This window comes from Lacerta agilis, chromosome 7 (genome assembly GCF_009819535.1).
Source record: "Lacerta agilis isolate rLacAgi1 chromosome 7, rLacAgi1.pri, whole genome shotgun sequence".
NCBI lineage: Eukaryota > Metazoa > Chordata > Lepidosauria > Squamata > Lacertidae > Lacerta > Lacerta agilis.
The window spans coordinates 4,921,633-4,942,724 of NC_046318.1; the positions used below are offsets into that span (position 1 = coordinate 4,921,633).

General features: G+C 41.1%; 2 protein-coding genes across 2 annotated transcripts; both read left to right on the forward strand.

Moving 5' to 3' along the window:
- Positions 1 to 193: 193 nt before the first annotated feature.
- Positions 194 to 16,719, forward strand: LOC117049634 (protocadherin gamma-B5-like). The gene is made up of 4 exons (XM_033154434.1): positions 194 to 2,965; positions 7,171 to 8,280; positions 14,185 to 14,896; positions 16,688 to 16,719. Exons 1-4 carry the CDS (start codon positions 563 to 565, stop codon positions 16,717 to 16,719), a joined length of 4,257 nt encoding a protein of 1,418 aa, XP_033010325.1. The 5' UTR covers positions 194 to 562.
- A 2,028-nt stretch (positions 16,720 to 18,747) lies between these two features.
- On the forward strand, positions 18,748 to 20,993 carry LOC117049636 (protocadherin gamma-A4-like). The gene has a single exon (XM_033154436.1). It carries the CDS (start codon positions 18,873 to 18,875, stop codon positions 20,991 to 20,993), a length of 2,121 nt encoding a protein of 706 aa, XP_033010327.1. The 5' UTR covers positions 18,748 to 18,872.
- Positions 20,994 to 21,092: the final 99 nt, after the last annotated feature.

Consider the following 21,092-nt stretch of genomic DNA (forward strand, 5'->3'; position numbering starts at 1 on the left):
CTCGGGGAGAATAAGGTAAGAAAAATGACATAAATTACTTGGAAAGGGGATAATTTCTAAAATACACAAATTGCTTGTTTTATGAGGATCAATTTTGTCAAATTAAGTTGAGTTTTTGCTTATCCTAATGTCAAAACACAGAGACCAAATTCTAAAAAAAAGTTACCATACCACAAAAGATTCTCTACCTGAGAATTATTGTACATAAGATTAAAAATGGCAAGAAATCCCTTGTATGTTATTTACTTAAAAGAGAAGACACATCTTGCAGTTCCCCATCTAAGACTCAGAGTGTCACTGTTGGCCAATATAGTTCTCATGGAGGAGTGGAGAATCCACTACGACATGCTTTTGCCATTTCATTGCTCCCGAACAAACTACAGAGCTGGGAAACAGCAGAACACAGGAACAAAACCACTGCAAAGTATAGAAATCCAGCAGCAGCTACTGACTTCGTTCATGATTCTTTATGGAACACTTCTACAGAGTGAATGGGATTTAATACTCCTCAATTTAACTAATCACAGAAAGAAAGGATAAAGCACATTTCTCTGCAAGAAGGATGGCCAGCAGACAGAAAAACAGCAGCAGATCCCTAAGAAGGCAAGTACCTCTCCTCTTATTATTCTCTCTGTATGGTCAGATTGCCTCAGAGCACATTCATTATTCGATCCCTGAGGAAATGGAAAAGGGCTCCATTGTAGGAAACCTGGCCAAAAACCTGAGCCTGAATAATAGAGAAATAGGAAATGGCAATCTGCATATTCTTTCCCTAGGTAAAAAGCAATACTTTACACTCAGTGCAGAAAATGGAAATCTGTATGTAAGGGAGAGGATTGATAGAGAGGAATTGTGTGGCCAAACTGCATTCTGCTCCATCAATTTTGAAGTGGTGGTTGGCAGTCCTATGAATATTTTTCATGTAACTGTAGAGATCCAAGACATTAATGATAATGCACCACATTTTGTAAATGGGGATATCAAGCTGGAGACAAGTGAATCCTCTTTACCAGGCACCACATTTCTCCTTGGAGAAGCTGAAGATCCTGACCTTGGGGTGAATTCTCTCCAGGATTACAACCTTAGCACAAATCCATACTTTATTCTGGAAGTGAGAGAAATAGAAGGCGGAAAGAAATATGCAGAATTAGTATTGAATAAACAGTTGGATCGGGAAAGTGAAAGCAGTTTCCAATTAATCCTTATGGCGGTGGATGGAGGGAAGCCTGCCAAAACTGGAACAGCAAAAATATGGGTCACCGTCATTGATGCAAATGACAACCCACCAGTCTTCACTCAAAAAGTATACACGCTCAAGCTGAAAGAAAATGCCCCCAAAGGATTATCAGTGGTCCAGGTGAAAGCCACAGATAGAGATGACGGTTCTTATGCTCAGATCAACTATAGTTTTAGTAACATCCCAGAAATTGCTCGTCAGAAGTTCCACTTGGGTTCACAAGATGGAACAATTATAGTTAAGGAGGCTCTGGACTTTGAGGAAACAGAAGGATATGTGATGGCAGTGGAAGCAAGAGATGGAGGCGGATTAGTGGCTCACTGTAAAGTTGAAATAACACTCCTAGATGAGAATGACAATGCCCCAGAAGTGATTCTTGCCTCTTTATCCAGCCCAATCCCTGAAGACTCTGCAGTAGGAACCCTGGTAGCCCTCTTCAATGTAAATGATAGAGACTCTGGAGATAATGGGAAGATTGCTTGTGACATACAACACACTTCAGCATTCAAGATGGTATCAGCCTCCAATAATTATTATAAGCTTCTCACAGATGCCCCCTTGGACAGAGAAAGAACTCCAGAGTACAATATCACAGTCACAGCCACAGACAAAGGCAACCCCCCTCTTTCCACTTACAAAACCATCACACTGCAGATCTCAGACATCAATGACAACTGCCCTGCCTTTGAGAAACCCTATTATACTGCTTATATCCCAGAGAACAATCCTTCAGGCTCCTCCATTTTCAGGGTCAAAGCCTCCGACCCGGACGTGGGCCAGAATGCTCAAATCACCTACTCCATTCGCAACAGCATCACTGAGGGGCTGCCTCTTTCATCCTACCTCTCCATTAATTCTGAGACTGGCACTATCTATGCTCAGCGCTCCTTTGACTATGAGCAAATCAGGGAGTTTCAAGTGGAAGTGAGGGCAGAAGATGGAGGCTCTCCTCGCCTCAGCAGCAATGCCACCGTGAGGGTGTGTGTTCTGGACCAGAATGACCAAAGCCCTCAGATTCTTTACCCTTCTCAAGGTGTAGAGGGCTCCTCCTTGTTTGAGATGGTGCCTCGCTCAGCAGGGGAGGGTTATCTGGTGACGAAGGTGGTGGCTGTGGATGCTGACTCTGGACACAATGCTTGGCTCTCCTACTATCTGCTCCAGGCAACAGAACCTGGGCTGTTCTCAATTGGTTCCCATACTGGGGAGATCAGGACCTCACGGGCTTTTCTGGAAAGAGATGCTGTGAAGCAGAAGCTGATCATCTTAGTCAAGGATAATGGGCAGCCACCACTATCCGCTACTGTGAGTCTCAACCTGGTGTTTGCTGAGAACTTCCAGGAGGCACTCCCAGAAATTAGCCACCAGCCCAGTGACTCTGAGTATCAATCGGATCTACAGTTCTTCTTGGTGCTGGCCTTAGCTTTGATCTCCTTCTTATTCCTCCTGTCAGTGATTCTGGCCATTCTCATGAAGATTCGGCGATCAGGGAACCCCAAATTCCTGCAGTGTTTTGCTCCTGTTCCTCATTCAAACAACACGGTCATTTTCCCACCAAACTATGAAGAAGGAACATTGCCATATTCCTATCAGTTGTGTTTATCGTCTGAGTCCAGGATACAGGAGTTCACCTTTCCAACACCCAATCTTCAAACCACAGAGAATATTTCATGCAACGCTAAGTCTGATGTACCTTTGACTGCTAATGAAGGCAATATCCTAATTTCTGAGATGGATAGAGCTGATATGGTGAGTTTTAATTTGAGCAGTGCCTACTTTATACATTCTTGCTGCTTCGAGAATGGAATTTTTTAAGAATCTTTGTTGCTGATTCCATAATTTTTTTATAGAACTAATATATTTTAATTTATTGTTTTTCAACCCGCCTTTAACCAACTTGATTGAATAATCTTTAAAGTCTGAATGGTTCATAAACTGTTGGAATTGGTTCTTTTAATGATTATATATAAATTTTTTTTTATTTTACTTGAAAATATCTATGTGTTTTCTGTGTTTGTGTGTTTATGAAAATGTGTTGAGTGGAGGAGACATTTTCCAGGAGAAATCAGACCAAGGTGCTTTCCTTTGGTTCTTTGGGGCAAAATAAAATGAAAGGGGCTTTGGTAATCTTTAAATTTATGAACATGTGGGGCTTTAGAAGGAAATCGTTAATTGGATGTTATCAAAGAGAAAACATCTGATATATTTCTCCCATAGTATCAGTAATTTCCAGAGTGTACATCAAGTATTTAGAACATGTTCACATACATGATCTTAGTCTGTAGTCTGAAATGTATTTAGTTTTGAACATTTTTATCTGCCTTTCAACTGCAAGAGCAAGTGTCAAGTTTTGTCAGAGGCTGCAAGTCAGAGTTCTAAAGCTGCCTAGTAAATTTGTAACTGAAGAACCAGGAATCTCATAGCTCACACATCAGCTCCTATATGAATTCTAGTGTATCTTAATTTGGATAGCCATTGGCAAAACCAATTTAGAAAGGACAAGAAAGAATAATTTAAATTAAGAACAATGTAAAAGTATAGTAGGGCTGCCAACACAAAGGTATATACATCCCATGTCCAGAGAGAACACAATAGTGCAAAACTATTTGCTGTTTTGACAAGCCTTTGCCTGGTTATTTTATTTATGATCTATGGTTATGCCCTCAAAGCAGCTTGCAATTTAAAAGTATAAAAATGCAAAAAAGAGCCCTCAATGAAATCATATGAATCAGTTCATTAAGATAACAATAATATTGATATTGTTGTTATTGATGATGATGATGATAGTACTTAAATACCGAAGTATAGCAAAAGCAGAGCCACTGCCGTTTCACCTGTCCATAATGTTCTTAATAGCTTCTGACATCAAACAATAATGTCCACATCCTATATGCAGTATCCACACATTACAACAAAATGAAAGTGAACAAAATAGATGAATACATGGAAGTTTGTCATATAAAATCTTGACTATAGATTACAGAAACTGAAAGAAACCAAAAACCTTCAGTGAGGTAAAACAGTATAATGATTCTCTTTTCTAAGCAATGGCTTCATCTCTTCCTGAAATTAGTTTGAGTCTTATACTTTTTGCAGTGGCTCCTCTCTTGGAACTGTGGATCCCAGAATAAAGGTGCAGGACACATAAATGGGATAAACTAGAGCCATAACATGGTTAGCAACTGATCTGTGTCTTCCATCCCTACTTAGTTGTCTTACCTTCTGCACCTCCAGTGAGGAGTTCGCTTCCACTTAGATGAGACTTTAAGAAACCATCTCCTGCTGCCTCCCTTTGGCGTGAGGAGCAAGAGTATAATATGTGTCCTTGGCTTTTTATTGCCCATATATATTAATATTTTGTTGCTAGTGTCACCCACCTCCAGACCAGTCAGCAGGCTTGCACATGCAACCAGGCCTCAAGATACTCTCAGTCCCGGATCTCCTTTAATCAGTGACCCTTCAGTGAATGGTTTGGGGAAACGTCTTTTCACTACCTTGATTTCTCAGTGTGTTCACCAGCCCACTCTCTGCACTCTGCCCTGATCCTGCCTGTTCTACCAACTAGTTAGGACCTAAGTACCTTGTCAAGGCCAGGTTGTTAACTTGCCACTCCCAACTTAGATAAAAAGTAGATAGTAGATAAAAAGTGTCCTATCAGAGAGCCTTGGTGGTAATCATCATCATCATACATAGCCCAGCAGGGACCAATCGTGCCTGTAATATCTTCAGAAAGAGTAGGAGAGTACAAGTGCTGCCAGCTGCACAGGGATTCCCTTCATTGGCTGTGATGGGACATCTTTGGAGTCCCTTTGGAGAATTCTTCTCCCTCGCTTGTCAAGCCTTTCTTCTAAGGAAGGAGTGGGGAAATTCTGCAAGAGATCTGCAGTTGGGGGGGGGGTTGTTTTTATGTTTTTGACATTATCATGGAAATATAGTAAACTCCCCAAGAATTTTTTTAAGTGGAAACAGGAGGTTATATATATATATATATATATATATATATATATATATATATATATATATATATATATATCTCCTGAGATGACAATGCTGAGACTGTTGAGATTCTGGCGCTCAGAATTGTAACTTTGGTAATATTATTTCCAAGATTCCAAGAAAAGAATCCTTTGTTACATTGCAAGCCATTTACCCAGGCAAAAGGTTTGAAGTGTTATTGATTCCAAAACCAAAACAAAGATTCCCAAATATTTAGCTCAAGTCAAAATTCAACAGAAATAGCTCCTGTGCAAACTTCCAGTTGCATGTTTTTCCTACTGTATAAAACTATTATTACATCCACGTTGCATTTTCTCTTAAATTGGAAGGTTGAAAACATCCCTTGCAGTTCTCCTGCTGAACCTCACAGTGCCGCTGTTGGCCAATCTAGTAGCCATACAGTGATGGAAATCCACCGATCCTTTCTACAGTGAGCTTACTTCTTTAGTGCTGTGCAGATCAGGGAACAGAGAGAAGGCATTGCTGCTGGCATAAAGAAAATACAAGAATGATTTTTACAAATTAAAGAGAAACACAGTTTATTCTATTTTATGGAGACTTAGTGCATACTGGTGAAAATTTGATCTGGTTCTTAAAAAAGGGAAACAGCTGATTTTTCACAGAGCCAAATGGAGAGAAGACACAAGAAGAATGACAGGGCACTCACAAGGCAAGTACAGCTTCTCTTAATATTCTTGCCCTCCTGCTGGGCTGCTTCAGAGCAGATTCATTATTCAATTCCTGAGGAAATGGCTAAGGGTTCAGTTGTGGGGAATATTGCCAAGGATTTGGGACTAAATGCCAAAGAACTAGGGAAACGCAACATGCATGCTGTCTCAGTGGATGAAATGAAATATTTCACTATGAATGCAGAGAATGGAAACCTCTATGTAAATGACAGAATAGACAGGGAGGGAATATGTGGCAAAAATCCGCTTTGCTTTATTAATTTTGAGATGGTGATTGAAAGCCCCTTGAATATTTTCCACATAACTATAGCAGTACAGGACATTAATGATAATGCACCACAGTTTTTCAATGGAAAAATCAACTTGGAGACAAGTGAACTTACTATACCAGGCACACGATTTCTCCTTGGGGAAGCTGAAGATCCTGACATTGGGACAAATTCTCTTCAGAATTACCATCTCAGCCCCAATCCATATTTCAGCTTGGATGTTAAAGAGAGTCAGGATGGAAATAAATTTGCAGACTTAGTGCTTCAGAAACCACTAGATCGGGAAAGTGAACAGACCATTCACTTGATCCTCACAGCCTTGGATGGCGGTGAACCTAGGAAGACTGGAACTGCCCAGATATGGATTAATGTCACAGATGCCAATGACAACCCACCTATCTTCACCCAAGAGGTTTACAAGGTCAGTCTGAAGGAAAATGCTCCTGTTGGCTCCCTTGTGCTCCAGATTTTAGCCTCTGATAAAGATGAAGGTACAAATGCCAAAATCAGTTACCATTTCAGCAACATCCAAAAAAGTGCTCAGGGGAAATTCAACTTGCATTCTAGTAATGGCACAATCACTCTTATGAGCCCGTTAGACTTTGAGGAAACCAGAGAATATACTATGACAGTTGCAGCAAAAGATGGAGGTGGATTAGTAACACACTGTAAAGTAGAAATACAGGTTATTGATGAGAATGACAATTTCCCAGAGGTAACTCTGGTTTCCTTGTTTAGTCCAGTCCCAGAAGATTCTGTGTCTGGAACCTTAATTGCTTTGATCAATGTAAAAGACAAAGACACTGGTGAGAATGGAAAGGTTAGTTGTTATTTGAAAAATGACCAGCCCTTCAAGATTGTTCCCTCATCTAACAATTACTTCAAGCTCCAGACAGACAGTCTCCTGGACAGAGAAATAGCTCCTGCATATAATATTACAATCACAGCCACTGACAAAGGAACTCCACCTCTTTCCACACACAAAACAATCTCACTACAGATTTCGGATATCAATGATAATGCCCCTTCCTTTCAGAAATCTTCATATGTTATCTATGTGCCAGAAAACAATCCTTCGGGTGCCTCCATTTTCACCATCAAAGCCTCTGATCCCGACGTGGACCAGAACTCACGGATCACGTACTCCATCCTCAACAGCAACATTGAAGAGCTTCCCATCTCCTCCTATATCTCCATTAATTCTGAGACCGGCACCATCTATGCCCAGAGATCCTTTGACTATGAACAATTCAGAGAGTTCCAGCTGCAAGTGAAGGCCCAAGATGGGGGTTCTCCCCCTCTCAGCAGCAATGTGACAGTCACAGTGTTTGTTCTCGATCGGAATGATAACAGCCCTCGTATCCTGTCCCCCTCACAAGAAGCCAAGGGCTCATCCTTATTTGAGATGGTGCCTCGTTCGGCCGAGGCAGATTATCTTGTCACCAAGGTGGTGGCCGTGGATGCAGATTCTGGACACAACGCCTGGCTCTCCTACCACCTGACTCAGGCCACTGAGCCGGCACTCTTCACGGTTGGTTCTCATACTGGAGAGATCAGGACAGCAAGAGCCTTTGTGGAGAGAGACGCTGTGAAACAGAGACTGGTCATTATGGTGAAGGATAATGGGCAGCCGTCTCTCTCAGCCACCATTACTCTGAACCTGGTCTTTGCTGAGAACTTTCAGGAGGCCCTTCCGGAAATGAAGAGCCAACCCAGCAGCTCAGAGTATCAGTCTGACCTGCAGTTCTACTTGGTGCTGGCCTTAGCTGTGATCTCCTTCTTGTTCCTCTTGACTGTGATTCTGGCTGTTACAATGAAGCTCCGTCAATCAGGGCATCCCAGGTTCCTACAGTGCTTTGGTCCTGTTCCCCATTCCAAGAATGGTGCCATCTTCCCACCCAACTTTGAAGATGGGACTTTGCCCTATTCCTACCAGCTGTGTCTCTCTTCTGAGACCAGGAAGAATGAGTTTGCCTTCCTGACACCAAATATACAGATTGCAGACAATATTCTTGGCAGTGAGAAACCTGCTGTGCCTTTTACAAGCAATGAAGGACACAATTTACATCCTGAGATGCAGAATAGTGACAAGGTAAAAATTATTTTCATTGCACAACTCATAAACTTTTTTTTTACTGTATTGTGCATATTTATGCATATATGGGCCCCTCTGAGGTAAGTGGGACTTCTTGCATCCAAATACTGAAATTTCAGTCTCACATATCTGTGTGTCAAGTCTCATTTGTCAGCAATTGTGAACACTTTTCAGAAAAATAGACACTCCTAACATTGTGTTATGTCATGCTGACTCTTTGATGTCATGATAACTTGCCACTTTGTGGCTTTTAACTTTTCACTAACCTTTACCTTCTTTGTTAGTAAAGTGCAATATGTTTCAAGTAGTTAGGAAATTCTGTAGTTTGGCAAGTTCTTTTTAATAAGAGAAAAACTCATGTGTTGCATTTTCCCCCTTAAAGAGGTGGTCAGTGATTTTCAGGTTTCTTCTGTACTCCGTGTTTGAACCTCTGATTTAGAGTTCTTTATTCCTTTTTGTACAAAGTCAATGACTCTTCTCCTTTCCATAACCCTCAAGTTTAAATAGTGTTGTTCCCCCCTTCCAGCCTATTTACATATTAAGCCTCCCCTACTTCCTCTCTCTCCATCCTCCCTGCTTTCCAGAACTTTGACGGTGTGTCATTCACAGCCCTCATATCACTTCTCTCCCACTTTGCTGAATCTGCTTGCTGTTTTGTGTTCCTCCTTCACTATGGTAAAGGTTATCAACTGCTTTTCTCAGTAGACTGCTGAGAATCCCAATAATAAGGCTGTTGGTAACCTTGCTGGCTATACAGTGGTGAGGGTTTAGCCAACAGTCCCAGCACCAGGCCACATTTAACTGTTTCCACGGACAGTCCAATTATTTTTTTTTTAATGTTGTCAGTGACCCATTTGCAATATCTCAGTGAACCATTTGTAATATTAAACCTCCATCTGGAAGCACCCAAAGGCTCCAATTCTGTACATACTCTCCAAGGAGTAAGTCCCTCGGGTAAGTAAACATTCATTTGGATCATGCTGTTAAAACTACGAAAAGGACACATAAAATGGCCTTTGAACAAATGTTCTAACTATAGATGTAAAAATGGAACAGTCCAGGTTGCAATACAATTCAACATGTTAATAGTCCCTTCTAGTCAAAGAAAGCTACATTGCATGCTTTCTCAGATGCATGCTCCAAACTCCCTTAGGTTGTAAACCTTTTGCTTATCTATATTTTTATGCTTAAAAACTTTTTGCAGATATCCTCCGGCACTCATTGGCGAAACTGATGTCTTGTGTTATACCATTTGCAAACAATTTGCAAACATTCTTAAGTTTCGTGGTTAGTTGGATATGTTTCAGAATCAGATGCCTTTAGAGCTCATTCATTCAGAAGACATTCAGAAGTCCCTCCCTTGGTGCATTGGACTTGAAAGGACAAATGAAGGGTGAAATAAATCGCAGTTCCTCTCTTGCTGCTTCCTTTATCATGTGATGCCACCTGGAGACCAATGCATAGATGAGAGTGCTTTGACAAAGCATGTTATCTGCATAGAATTGTTGTTGATACACCATTAGGGTACAGAGGTGCCCAATATCTGCAAAACCACTTTCTTCCATACCAATCTGCCCATGCTTTAGCAGATGAGGCCCTGTTGGTGGTCTCTAAACGGGATGGTGCAAGGCCCAGGGGAGGGCATTGTCAGTGGTGGCTCCTCACATGTGAAACTCCCTCCCTTCTAAGGTGCATCTAGTCCCATATCTATATAATTTTAGGTAGCTAGTTAAGGCAAACCTTTTTCAGGAGATGTTTGGAGAAGGAGAGACTTGATTAGGAAAAAAATGTTTAGTTTGCTGTTGCTGTTAGGAAATTGCTACTTAGTTAAATTGTTATGAGTTTCTGTGTTTTCCATTTAAAATTTGTGCTAGTCTATGGATTTTATATATTGATTGTATTGTATTTATTGTATTTTATTTGATTGTAAACCTGTGGCTTGAAGAGTAAGTAGCATATAAATCAAATAGTTAAATAAGCAAAAAATAGACAGATCACTTCCTCCAATGAGCAAGGAGCAAGTGCACAAAGGGTGGGGAATAGAATGAATAAAGATGAATGGTAATAAACACATTTTTACATGTGCTTAATTACCATGTTACTCTATCAGACTTTTGAATCCACGAATATGTATCCATGCATAGTTTCTAGAGCCTGGAAAATAAGTGCCCTAAAATGTGAATAACAACAAAATTCTGTACCCGTCATTTTGTATATTCATATAATTTTTATCATTTATCTTCACACTTCTGTGATCACACATATGTAAGTTTCAACATTGTACTGGCTGTTCATTTCTGGAGTGATCCAGCTCTCTGTTTGTACAAACTGAAGGTAGGACATAGAGGCATTCATGGGTCTTTACAGACCCTGGGCTTCGGGTCTGGATGCCAGGAGCAATATTATCCTGTATCTGGGGACCACATCTGTATCAGGACAGCACTATGGGCATGTCAAGTGTCAAGATGCACAGTGTGGTTAAAGGAGGGTCTTTTCTAGAGCATTCAACACTGCAAACACCATCTGGTGCAGACACTCGGGATGCTTACCGACAGTGAGTTTGCCTGGGCCAGGAAGAGCAACCTGCAATGATAGAGTGACTGATGAATGAGATGGGCAGGCAGGGTAGGTCTCCAAAGCTCATACAAAAACATGTTTTGTATATGTAGAGGTCTCAGACTGTGAATCCAACTAGAGTCCAATTCTCATGGCACACTCAACCCCATGAATCAGGTGGCAATGGTTATGATCTGGTGCTGAGGTCTTTCTGCTGCTTTCAGTGTTTTAAATGAAGTTGCATAACTATTTCAGCTACAATCCTAGAACTGTGCAGCTAGAATATAAATGTTAATAGTACTGCAGTATTGTCAGCCTGGATAGCTCAGTTGGTTAAAGTATGATGCTGATAATGCCAAAGTTGTAGGTTCTGTTCCTGTATGGGACAGCTGTATATTCCTGCATTGCAGGGGATTGGACTAGATGATCCTCAGGATCCCTTCCAACTCTATGATTCTATGAGTCTATGTAACAACAGTGTTTGAGGATACATTGACAAACAGTTCAAACTTTGGCCAAACTGTTACTTAGCACTCATGCATGCCATTATGTACTCACCTTAAACCCAGGCCAGCATTTTAGTGACAAATGATGACAAAGTTAACTCTTTTTAAGGGTCTCTGTTTTATTCATCTCTCTGTATTTTGTGCCCCATAAGTGGCATGCGTAAAATGAATTAGAAAAATAACCACCAGTGCAGTTACATAAGTGTTTGTGCAAGCGTTTGGATAAGAAACAAAATAGAAAATTCTTTTCAGTAGCACCTTAGAGACCAACTGTGTTTGTTCTTGGTATGAGCTTTCGTGTGCATGCACACTTCTTCAAGTGTTTGGATAAGAGTTTGCAATAAGTTGCAAGTGTCAGGATTTTTTGTAAGAACTTTGGATTTAATATCACTTTTCTTAGTCCTCTGTTGTAAAAGGTCCCAGGGGACCTAGGATTCTGCAGACCTTCCCCTCTGAGCAGAGAAGGATATCTAACAGCAGAGAGAAAGCTCCACTGCAGAGGTCCTTCCTTGACCAGTGACAGAACACTCCATTGCCATGGCTGTATTGCAGGCAGTGCTCTATGGGTGGAAAAGGCAAGAAGGGGGTGATCCAGGGAGGCTTTAGATTCCCTTGTTTCCCAGACCTACTCAAGGATGGAATACGTGGAAAACTACACCAGCCCTGGAGTTATTTTCCTTCCCTGTGGAACCATATATTTTTTTTACAAGAAAGAAAATGGGGAAAGTAAAAAAGCCACCTCATATCTTGTGCCCTATTCATCACTTGGTTCCTCTGCTACAATTATCTCTGCCACCCATGCTGTCTGTCTAACCTCCGTAGACTTGCTCTGTTAGTTGCTCACCTTTTTAATAAAAATAATAATATCGCTGAATTTTATTAAATGTATTGTTTTACAGAGGAGAGCTGGACACAGAAGTTGCATTAATTGGCTACAAAATGTTGTCGAGTGCTAACAATCCCTTCCATCAGTTATCTGTGGAAGTACAGAGGGAAGATGGAAAATTTGAGGGATAGGGGAGGTTGTTGCATCTCTAAAGCACTTGAAATGTATTTCCATTTCCTGCTACCGTAAAAGCAAAACACACAGTCACACAGATGTAGTTACAAAGCAAGAAAACCTTCTCATACTGCATTTGAAAATAGATTGCTCTTGTATTCTACACCCAAGCACTAGAGAAAGGAAAGCAGCACATGAAGTTCTCCATCTCAGGCTCAGAGTGTCGCTGTTGGCTAATGTAGTTCTCATGGTGCTGCATGGAATCTGTTAAGCGATGCTTCCTGCAGTGTCGTTGTTCAGCCACAGACTGCAGAACCGGGAGATAGTAGAACACAGGGACGTTAAAACCCTTTTGCTGAGGAAATAAAACCCACTGCAACATATAGAAAGAGACAGTGGCTGCTTTTATACTTCCTTATTGTGGATTTGTGGGTCCTGATGTGAACTGGAGAATCTCCATCTGATGAAAACATGCAAGAAAAGAATAAAGCAAATGTCTCACCAAATCAGATGGACAACAGGCACAAAGAGAAAAATGGGTCGGTCAAAAGGCAAGTACCACTCCTCTTGTTATTGTCCTTGTTGTGCCAGACTGCCTCAGAGCACGTTCAGTATTCTATCGCTGAGGAAATGGAAAAAGGCTCCATTGTAGGAAATCTTGCCAAAGATTTGGAGCTGAATGCTGGAGAAATAGCAAATCGCAATCTGCATATCCTTTCTTTGGGTAAAAGGCAATATTTCACAATCAGTATAGAAAATGGAAATCTATATGTAAATGACAGGATAGACAGAGAAGGGATATGTGGAAGCAATGCATATTGCCTCATTAGTTTTGAAGTGATGCTTGAAAATCCTCTGAATATTTTTCATGTTACTGTACAGATCCAGGATATCAATGATAACGCACCACATTTTGTAAATGAGAATATCAAACTAGAGACAAGTGAATTGACTTTGCCAGGAGCCCGATTTGTGCTTGGGTTTGCTGAAGATCCAGATGTTGGAATAAATTCTCTTCAGAATTACCACCTTATGCCCAATCAGTATTTCATAGTAGAAGCTAGAGAGAGAGAAGATGGGAAGAAATATGCAGAATTAGTACTGAATAAACAGTTGGATCGAGAAAGTGAAAGCAGTTTCCATTTAATTCTTATAGCTCTGGATGGAGGGAAGCCTGCCAAAACTGGAACAGCCAAAATATGGATCAGTGTCATTGATGTAAATGATAATTCACCAATCTTCACACAAGAAGCGTACAAGGTCTGTCTTAAAGAGAATACCCCAAAAGGATCGTCAGTAATACAAGTGAAAGCCACAGATAGAGATGAAGGCTCATATGGTCATATCATGTATAGTTTTAGTAACATCCCTGAAAACGCTCACAAAAAATTCTTCCTAAATCCCCAGAATGGGACAATTACAGTAAAGGAGTTGTTGGACTACGAAGAAGCAGAGAAATATGCAATGACAGTAGAAGCAAGAGATGGAGGTGGATTAGTGACTCATTGCAATGTTGAAATAAAGCTATTAGATGAGAATGACAATGCCCCAGAAGTGATCCTGGCTTCCTTATCCAGCCCAATTCCTGAAGACTCTGCAATAGGAACCCTGGTAGCCCTTATCAATGTAAACGATAAAGATTCTGGAGATAATGGGAACATTACTTGTCATTTACAAAGTCATTGGCAATTTAGAATAATTGCTACATCCAATAACTTCTATAAGTTGGTTACAGATGCCCCTTTGGACAGAGAAAGCACTCCAGAATACAATATCACAATTATAGCTACAGACAAAGGTGCACCACCTCTTTCCACCCACAGAACCATCTCCCTGCAGATTTCAGATATCAATGATAACCCCCCAGCTTTTGAAAAATCTTCCTATGTCACCTATTTGTCAGAGAACAATCCAGCTGGAACTTCCATTTTCCGTGTAAAGGCTTCAGATGCAGATCTAGAGTACAATTCGCAAATCACTTATTCTGTGCTCAATAGTAATATGGAGAACCTGCCTCTGTCCTCTTACATCTCCATTAACTCAGAAAATGGCATGATCTATGCCCAGCGCTCCTTTGACTATGAGCAAATCAGGGAGTTTCAGTTCCAAGTGAAAGCCCAAGATGGTGGCTCCCCACCACTCAGCAGAAACACCACAGTGAAAGTGTTCATTGTGGATCAGAATGATAACAATCCTCAAATCCTCTACCCTTCACAGGAAGTCAAGGGTTCATCCTTGTTTGAGATGGTGCCTCGCTCAGCAGAAGAAGATTATCTGGTGACCAAGGTGGTGGCAGTAGATGCTGACTCTGGGCATAATGCCTGGCTCTCTTACCACCTGCTTCAGGCTACAGAGCCAGCATTGTTCAGAATTGGGTCCCACACTGGGGAGATCAGGACTTCACGAACTTTTCTGGAAAGAGATGCTGTGAAGCAGAAGCTCATCATCTTGGTCAAGGATAATGGGCAGCCACCACTATCTGCTACCGTGAGTCTCAACCTGGTGTTTGCTGAGAACTTCCAAGAGGCGCTCCCAGAAGTGAGCAGTGAAAGTAATGATTCACATAATCAATCTGACCTACAGTTTTATTTAGTATTGACTTTAGCTGTGATTTCATTCTTATTTCTCCTTGCGGTGACTCTGGCAGTTGTTACGAAGCTTCGCACATCAAGCAGTCCTCAGCACCTTCAGTGCTTTGGTCCTGCTCCTTTTTCAAAGTCTGGTACCGTATTTCCACCGAATTTTGAAGAAGGGACTTTACCCTACGCCTACCAGCTCTGCCTATCCTCAGAGACCAGGAAAAATGAGTTTGCATTCCTGACACCTAACGTTCAGATTGCAGACAATGTTATTTGTGATGACAAAACTGCTCCACCTTTTACTGGCAGCAGAGAAAACCATTTTAATTCTGAGATGGATAACACAAACATGGTGAGTTTTCATTCTAGATATTATTCACATTATCTCCTGCACTACTTCTAAACTGTGTCTATATATGAAGAACTATAGTGGATATATCTTCCAATAGTTTCATAATGATGTTGTACAGTCTGAGGAAAAGAAATATAATTTCCGTTATAACAGATGCCAAATAATCCTTGTTTTTCTGGTTGCTTCAACTTTAACGAAACAATCATTTTATCTATATTGAATCCGATTGTAGTTATAGACGTGCTCTGCAGTTACTTATTTACAGATTTCCATCTATATAGATTCCTAATAAGGCAGATAAATGTACATATATGTCACAGTCCGGAAGTGACAGGAAGGAAGAGGAAGAGATAAATAATTATGGAACTTATCCACTTAGTTCGTATCTTCTTATGATATCATTTCATAGCACCCATGTGTGCAATGAAAATTGGGGTGCTTTACAATGTCTGCTATTTGGTACTGCAATATTCTTTCACCTTTAATTGCAGTGAATACTAGAGGAATTATTTATATACCTAATAGTCATATAATTAGCTATCTCTTCAGTTTTCATTTGTTCTTATAGCTTGTCACTACCTGCCCAAATTCCCAATCCTCAACTTAGAATTGAAACTATCAGCACCCTTCTGTGATGTTGGCCTGTGCCATTTAAGATTTTGGATAGAGGAATCTAATATTTGAAGATTCCACACATTAACCAAATAACGTCCTACCCAAACAAAATGATCAGGTGAGGAAAGAGGCAAAAACTAACTAAGCATTGACAAGCTAGGATGGGCATTCCCAGTTATCTGTGTGTGGATACTTTGTTGCTGGATGAGGGTGAATGCATATTCCAAACATTCTGCAAAGTTGTTGGTTTGTTTTTTTGTTTTTTGCTGTAACTTAATTCAGAGATAGGGTGGTGGTAATTTTCTCCATATTTTTGAATCATTTTGGTCGCTCATTTCATATCATTTGCTATAACTCTACACTTTTATGATTCTTTAAAAAAGAAAAGAAAAAAGGAATTAGTTTTCAAACCAGTTTAGAAAGAAAGAGATGATAAAGATTTGAGAGAAGCAGAGAATTTGAGAATACTTGATGTAGTTTTAGGTGACAAAATCAGAATTGGATAATACAATTCATGTAATACTTAGCATCACAACACAGTATAAGATAAAATGTTTTTCTCCCCTAAACACTTGACAGAATCACATTCCTACAGACATGCTTGATGTCAGATGAAGCTTCTAGAAATGTAGTGCTTATAGAAAGAAACCTCTTGTGGTGTAGCAGTTTGACTGTTGGACTAGGGGCCCCTTGAGACAACCTGTTTATTGAGAAGTCATCCTAATATGCTTGCACAAAGCTTACTGGGGAGGTTAGACTATATCTTTATTGCACACTTGTCCTGATTTGTTTGCAGGGAGGTTCTGTGACAATGAGCATGGATCCTGATTTGTTTCTGCAGCATTTATACATCTTCCCATTCATTCACCTCACTCTTTCCAGTGCATTTCCCAAGCACTTGCCTAACCACAAAAATCCCATTTTTTACAGACAGATTTGTTGTGCAATGGCAGCAAAGCACTTCAGTCCAGTTTAATTGTGTGCTTGAATCCCTCCCACAAAATTCTGAAAGTTTGGAGGTGAAAGGATTGGGGAGAGACAGGTTAAAATCCTCACTCAGCCATGAAGCTCACTGGGTGAACTTGAGCCTGTCACTGACCTATCAACCTAACCAACATCATTTCTGTTGTGAAGAGAAAAGAGGGGTGGGGGCCATGTAAGCTCATTGGAGGAAAGGCAAAAGATAACTATAATAAAAAAATTTATTGGGGTCCTTTAAAATCCATTTTTGTATTTATTTGTAGTGTTCTGCCCTGTTTGAGACTGCATGTAAACTTTTCAATCAGAAAAACACTATTGTTTAAAATAGGATTCAGCAATTCTCGGGATTCAGGATTCTCTCTCTCTCTCTTTCTGTGTTTGTGTGTGTGTGTGTGTGTCTACACATACACACACTCCTATGCTTGAACGCAGTGGATCTTCTGAGAGATAAACTACTTTATACATAGCAGCTCTGCATTTGGTATCCTAATATAATTTTCTTCTTTGTAGAAGAAGTCGTGCGTGAAGGTTTTCTAATTTTGATCAGGGCCACAACATGAGAGTGGGCGGGTCTAATGTTTTTCTCTGTGCCACAACCTCAGTGCAGATCACCCAAAGCAACATGTTGGGGGGAAATGAGGGCCTGATTAGGTACCCCCTGCATCACGGCACTGATCCAAGACACACGGTGAAGCTCAGTTCCGCACATGCTATTTTAATGCACCATGTATTCGGTCTTGAGTAAATGTGCATATGAATGTGTGTGTTGTGGGTGCAACCCTTCCTGTTACCTTATCCTTATATTTCTTGAGATAAAGTTGCCCTGAGCAAATGTGGGGACGTGGGTGGGATAAACATTTTAAAAATAAGTATTTTGGAAACATTTTATCAATATTTTATTCCCATAATTTAAGAGTTGGTTTAAATTCTAGATAGCACAGAAAACATTTATGATCACGTGTCCATGCATATATACACATGAGTTTCTAGCTGGATTCCACGTTATTTAAAATCTGAACAGGAAAAAATGCTTAATAAAGTAGCAGAAAATATCAGGGAAACATATTTCATGACCTTTCAGACAAGATCATCACAGTGTCTACCATAAGCCAATTTCCGGGAGACTGTGTGGAGAGTAACAGCCTACGGTGGCAGGATAATGATTATAAGCAGAGAACAATCAGTTTCCATGATCAGAAATGCGATTCAATCATGAACCTGGATTGCCACAAAATGTCACACAAATGGAGTGGGAGTTTTTATCCGGTCATCTACTGTATTTGCAGCTGATGTATCAGGATGAGAAATATACCGTACTAAGGGTAATAGCATTTCAGAAAGCACCATGAAGATGAAGTTATTGTTTTAGGACTCTGGGTGTCGCTGTTTACCAACCAAGGCTGAACAATTTAGTAAGAGATCCAACTTTCCCATCCAACCGCTTCATTGCAGAAAATGCAGAAAGAGAGATCACACGTACGGAATCTGAACAACTGGAGGATCTTATATTAAATTGAATCTGTATTTTAAAATATAGGCAATAGATATATCTGTGTTGTATGTGTGTGTATATATTAAGAATTTCAGTCACATACAGACAAATCTCAAATATAGCCACACTATCAAAGAAGCAGGATCTCTACCTTGGCACAGAAGTACAACTGGCAATGGCAACCTTTTCCCAGGATTGCAGAAGGAGAGCTGTCTTTTGGTTCATTTTGGTTCATCTTTGGCAAGCTGTTACAGGACAGATTCATTATTCCATCCCTGAAGAAACAGAAAAAGGTTCTTTCGTGGGGCCCATTGCAAAAGACCTGAAGCTGGAATTAAAAGAGCTCTCACGCCGTGGAGTCCGCATTGTTTCTCGAGGTAGGACACAGTATTTTGCTTTGAATTATAAGAGTGGTCATTTGTATGTCACAGAGAGAATAGACAGAGAGGTGCTCTGTGGACAAGTGGAAAAGTGTGTCTTGAATTTTGATACCATAGTGGGGGATTCAATGAAAGTATATGGTGCTGAAGTGGAAATCACAGATATTAATGACAATGCTCCCACCTTCCATTCAGAGAAACTGGAGCTCAAAATGAGTGAACTCACAGCACCCGGATCTCACTTTCCCCTCGATGAAGCTCAGGATCTAGATTTGGGTGCCAATACCCTTCAGGGATACAAACTCAGCAACAGTAGTCATTTCTCCCTCAATGTGCAAGAGGCAGTTGACGGTAGACAATACACTGAATTGGTACTGGAAAGGCCTTTGGACCGTGAAGAGGAAGCTATCCATAATCTGGTCCTCACAGCATATGATGGGGGAGATCCAGTTAGGACAGGAACTGTACAGATTCAAGTGACAGTTTTAGATGCTAATGACAATGCTCCAGTTTTTAGCCATCATAGCTATGAAGTAAGCGTTAGGGAAGATATTCCTGTTGGTACCACAGTGGTTATATTAAAAGCCATTGACCTGGATGAAGGTGTCAACAAGGAACTGAAATATTCATTCAGAAAGATCACAGAAAGGGATTCACAAATATTCCATTTGAATTCACATACTGGGGAAATCACACTTGCAAGAGGCTTAGACTACGAGGAGTCTACACTTCATGAAATTGAGGTCCAGGTCCATGATGGTGGTGAACTCTTTGACAAATCTAAACTTTTGATATTTGTTACTGATGTAAATGACAATGCACCCAAACTGGAAATAACTTCACTTATCAGCTTCATCCCTGAGAACTCTCCACCAGAAACTGCAATAGCCCTTTTGAATGTGCAAGATGAGGATTCGGCAGAGAATGCAGAAGTCACGTGCTCTATCCCCAGCAACCTCCCCTTTCTACTGACAAAAGCCTATGGCAACTACTACAGTTTGGTGACAGCAAGAGCCCTGGACAGAGAGCAGATGGCAGCCTACAACATCACTGTCACAGTCACAGATCACGGGACCCCTCCACTTTCCACATCGATTGTTATTCCACTTGAGATTTTAGACACAAACGACAACCCTCCACACTTCCTGCAATCCATTTATACTTCTTATTTAATGGAGAACAACCCAAGAGGGGCCTCCATATTTTCCCTGAAGGCTGATGATCCAGACTGTGGCGAGAATTCCAGAGTCACTTATTCCATCATTGAGCACAACATCAGTGACTCCCCAGTATCTTCCTTCCTTTCCATTAACTCTGAGACTGGGACTGTCTATGGCCTAATCTCTTTTGATTATGAGGAGATGAGGGAGATTAATTTCCTGGTCAAGGCCCAGGATGGAGGTTCTCCAGCACTCAGCTCCAACGTCTCAGTGACTCTCTTCATCCTGGACCAGAATGACAATGCTCCCCAAATCCTGTACCCCTCCCCTCCCACTGATGGCTCCACGGGGATAGAGCTGGCCCCTCGCTCCTCTGAGTCGGGTTATCTGGTGACAAAGGTGGTGGCCGTGGATGCGGACTCTGGCCAGAATGCCTGGCTCTCCTACCAGCTGATCAAGGCCACTGAGCCAGGGCTCTTCACTCTGGGGCTCCACACAGGAGAGATCAGGACAGCCCGCTTCTTTCTGGAGAAAGATGCCCTCAAGCAAAGCCTGGTGGTTTTAGTGAAGGACAATGGGCAGCCACCTCTCTCTGCTTCAGCCACTCTGACTGTGGTGCTGGCTGACACCATCCCTGCAATCCTCTCAGACTTGAGCAGCATCTCAGCTCCTGTAGAGCCTCCGTCTGACCTCACCTTCTACCTGGTCCTTGCAGTGGCTTTTGTCTCTTGCTTGTTCTTCACTTTCCTGCTTGTGTTAGGGGCCATCAAGTTGCATAGGTGGAGAAATTCTCAACTGCTTGAGCCGGGGAGCTTGAATTTCAGTGGGGCTCCCATCTCACAGTTTGTGGGGATCGATGGAGTCCGAGCATTTCTGCACTCCTACTGCCAGGAAGTTTCTCTCACCACAGACTCTAGGAAAAGTCAGTTTAATATTTCTAAGGCAAATTATTCCAATACTCTTAGCAATAAAGATACATGTGAAATAAAGGATCCCTTCCTCATTGCTGAAGATATCAATAGCAGTAATGGAGATTCGGCCAATACACAGGTGAGCTATCCCTTTCAAATCTGGGCTCTGAGGTTTTAAATATAATGCCTGCTATTAATTGTTATGTACTTTTCTGGAGAGGGGGTTGGAAGATCATTCTCCCACTCATATTATTTTATCTTTACCAGAAGCTTATAG

Coding starts and splice junctions, on each gene's coding strand:
- LOC117049634 (XM_033154434.1), top strand. CDS start 563: ATGGCCAGCAGACAGAAAAACAGCAGCAGATCCCTAAGAAGGCAAGTA. Junction 2,966..7,170: donor GCAATATCCTAATTTCTGAG/ATGGATAGAGCT, acceptor CTTTCCACACAC/AAAACAATCTCACTACAGAT. Junction 14,897..16,687: donor CCCAGAAGTGAGCAGTGAAA/GTAATGATTCAC, acceptor ATTTGTTTGCAG/GGAGGTTCTGTGACAATGAG.
- LOC117049636 (XM_033154436.1), top strand. CDS start 18,873: ATGAAAGTATATGGTGCTGAAGTGGAAATCACAGATATTAATGACAAT.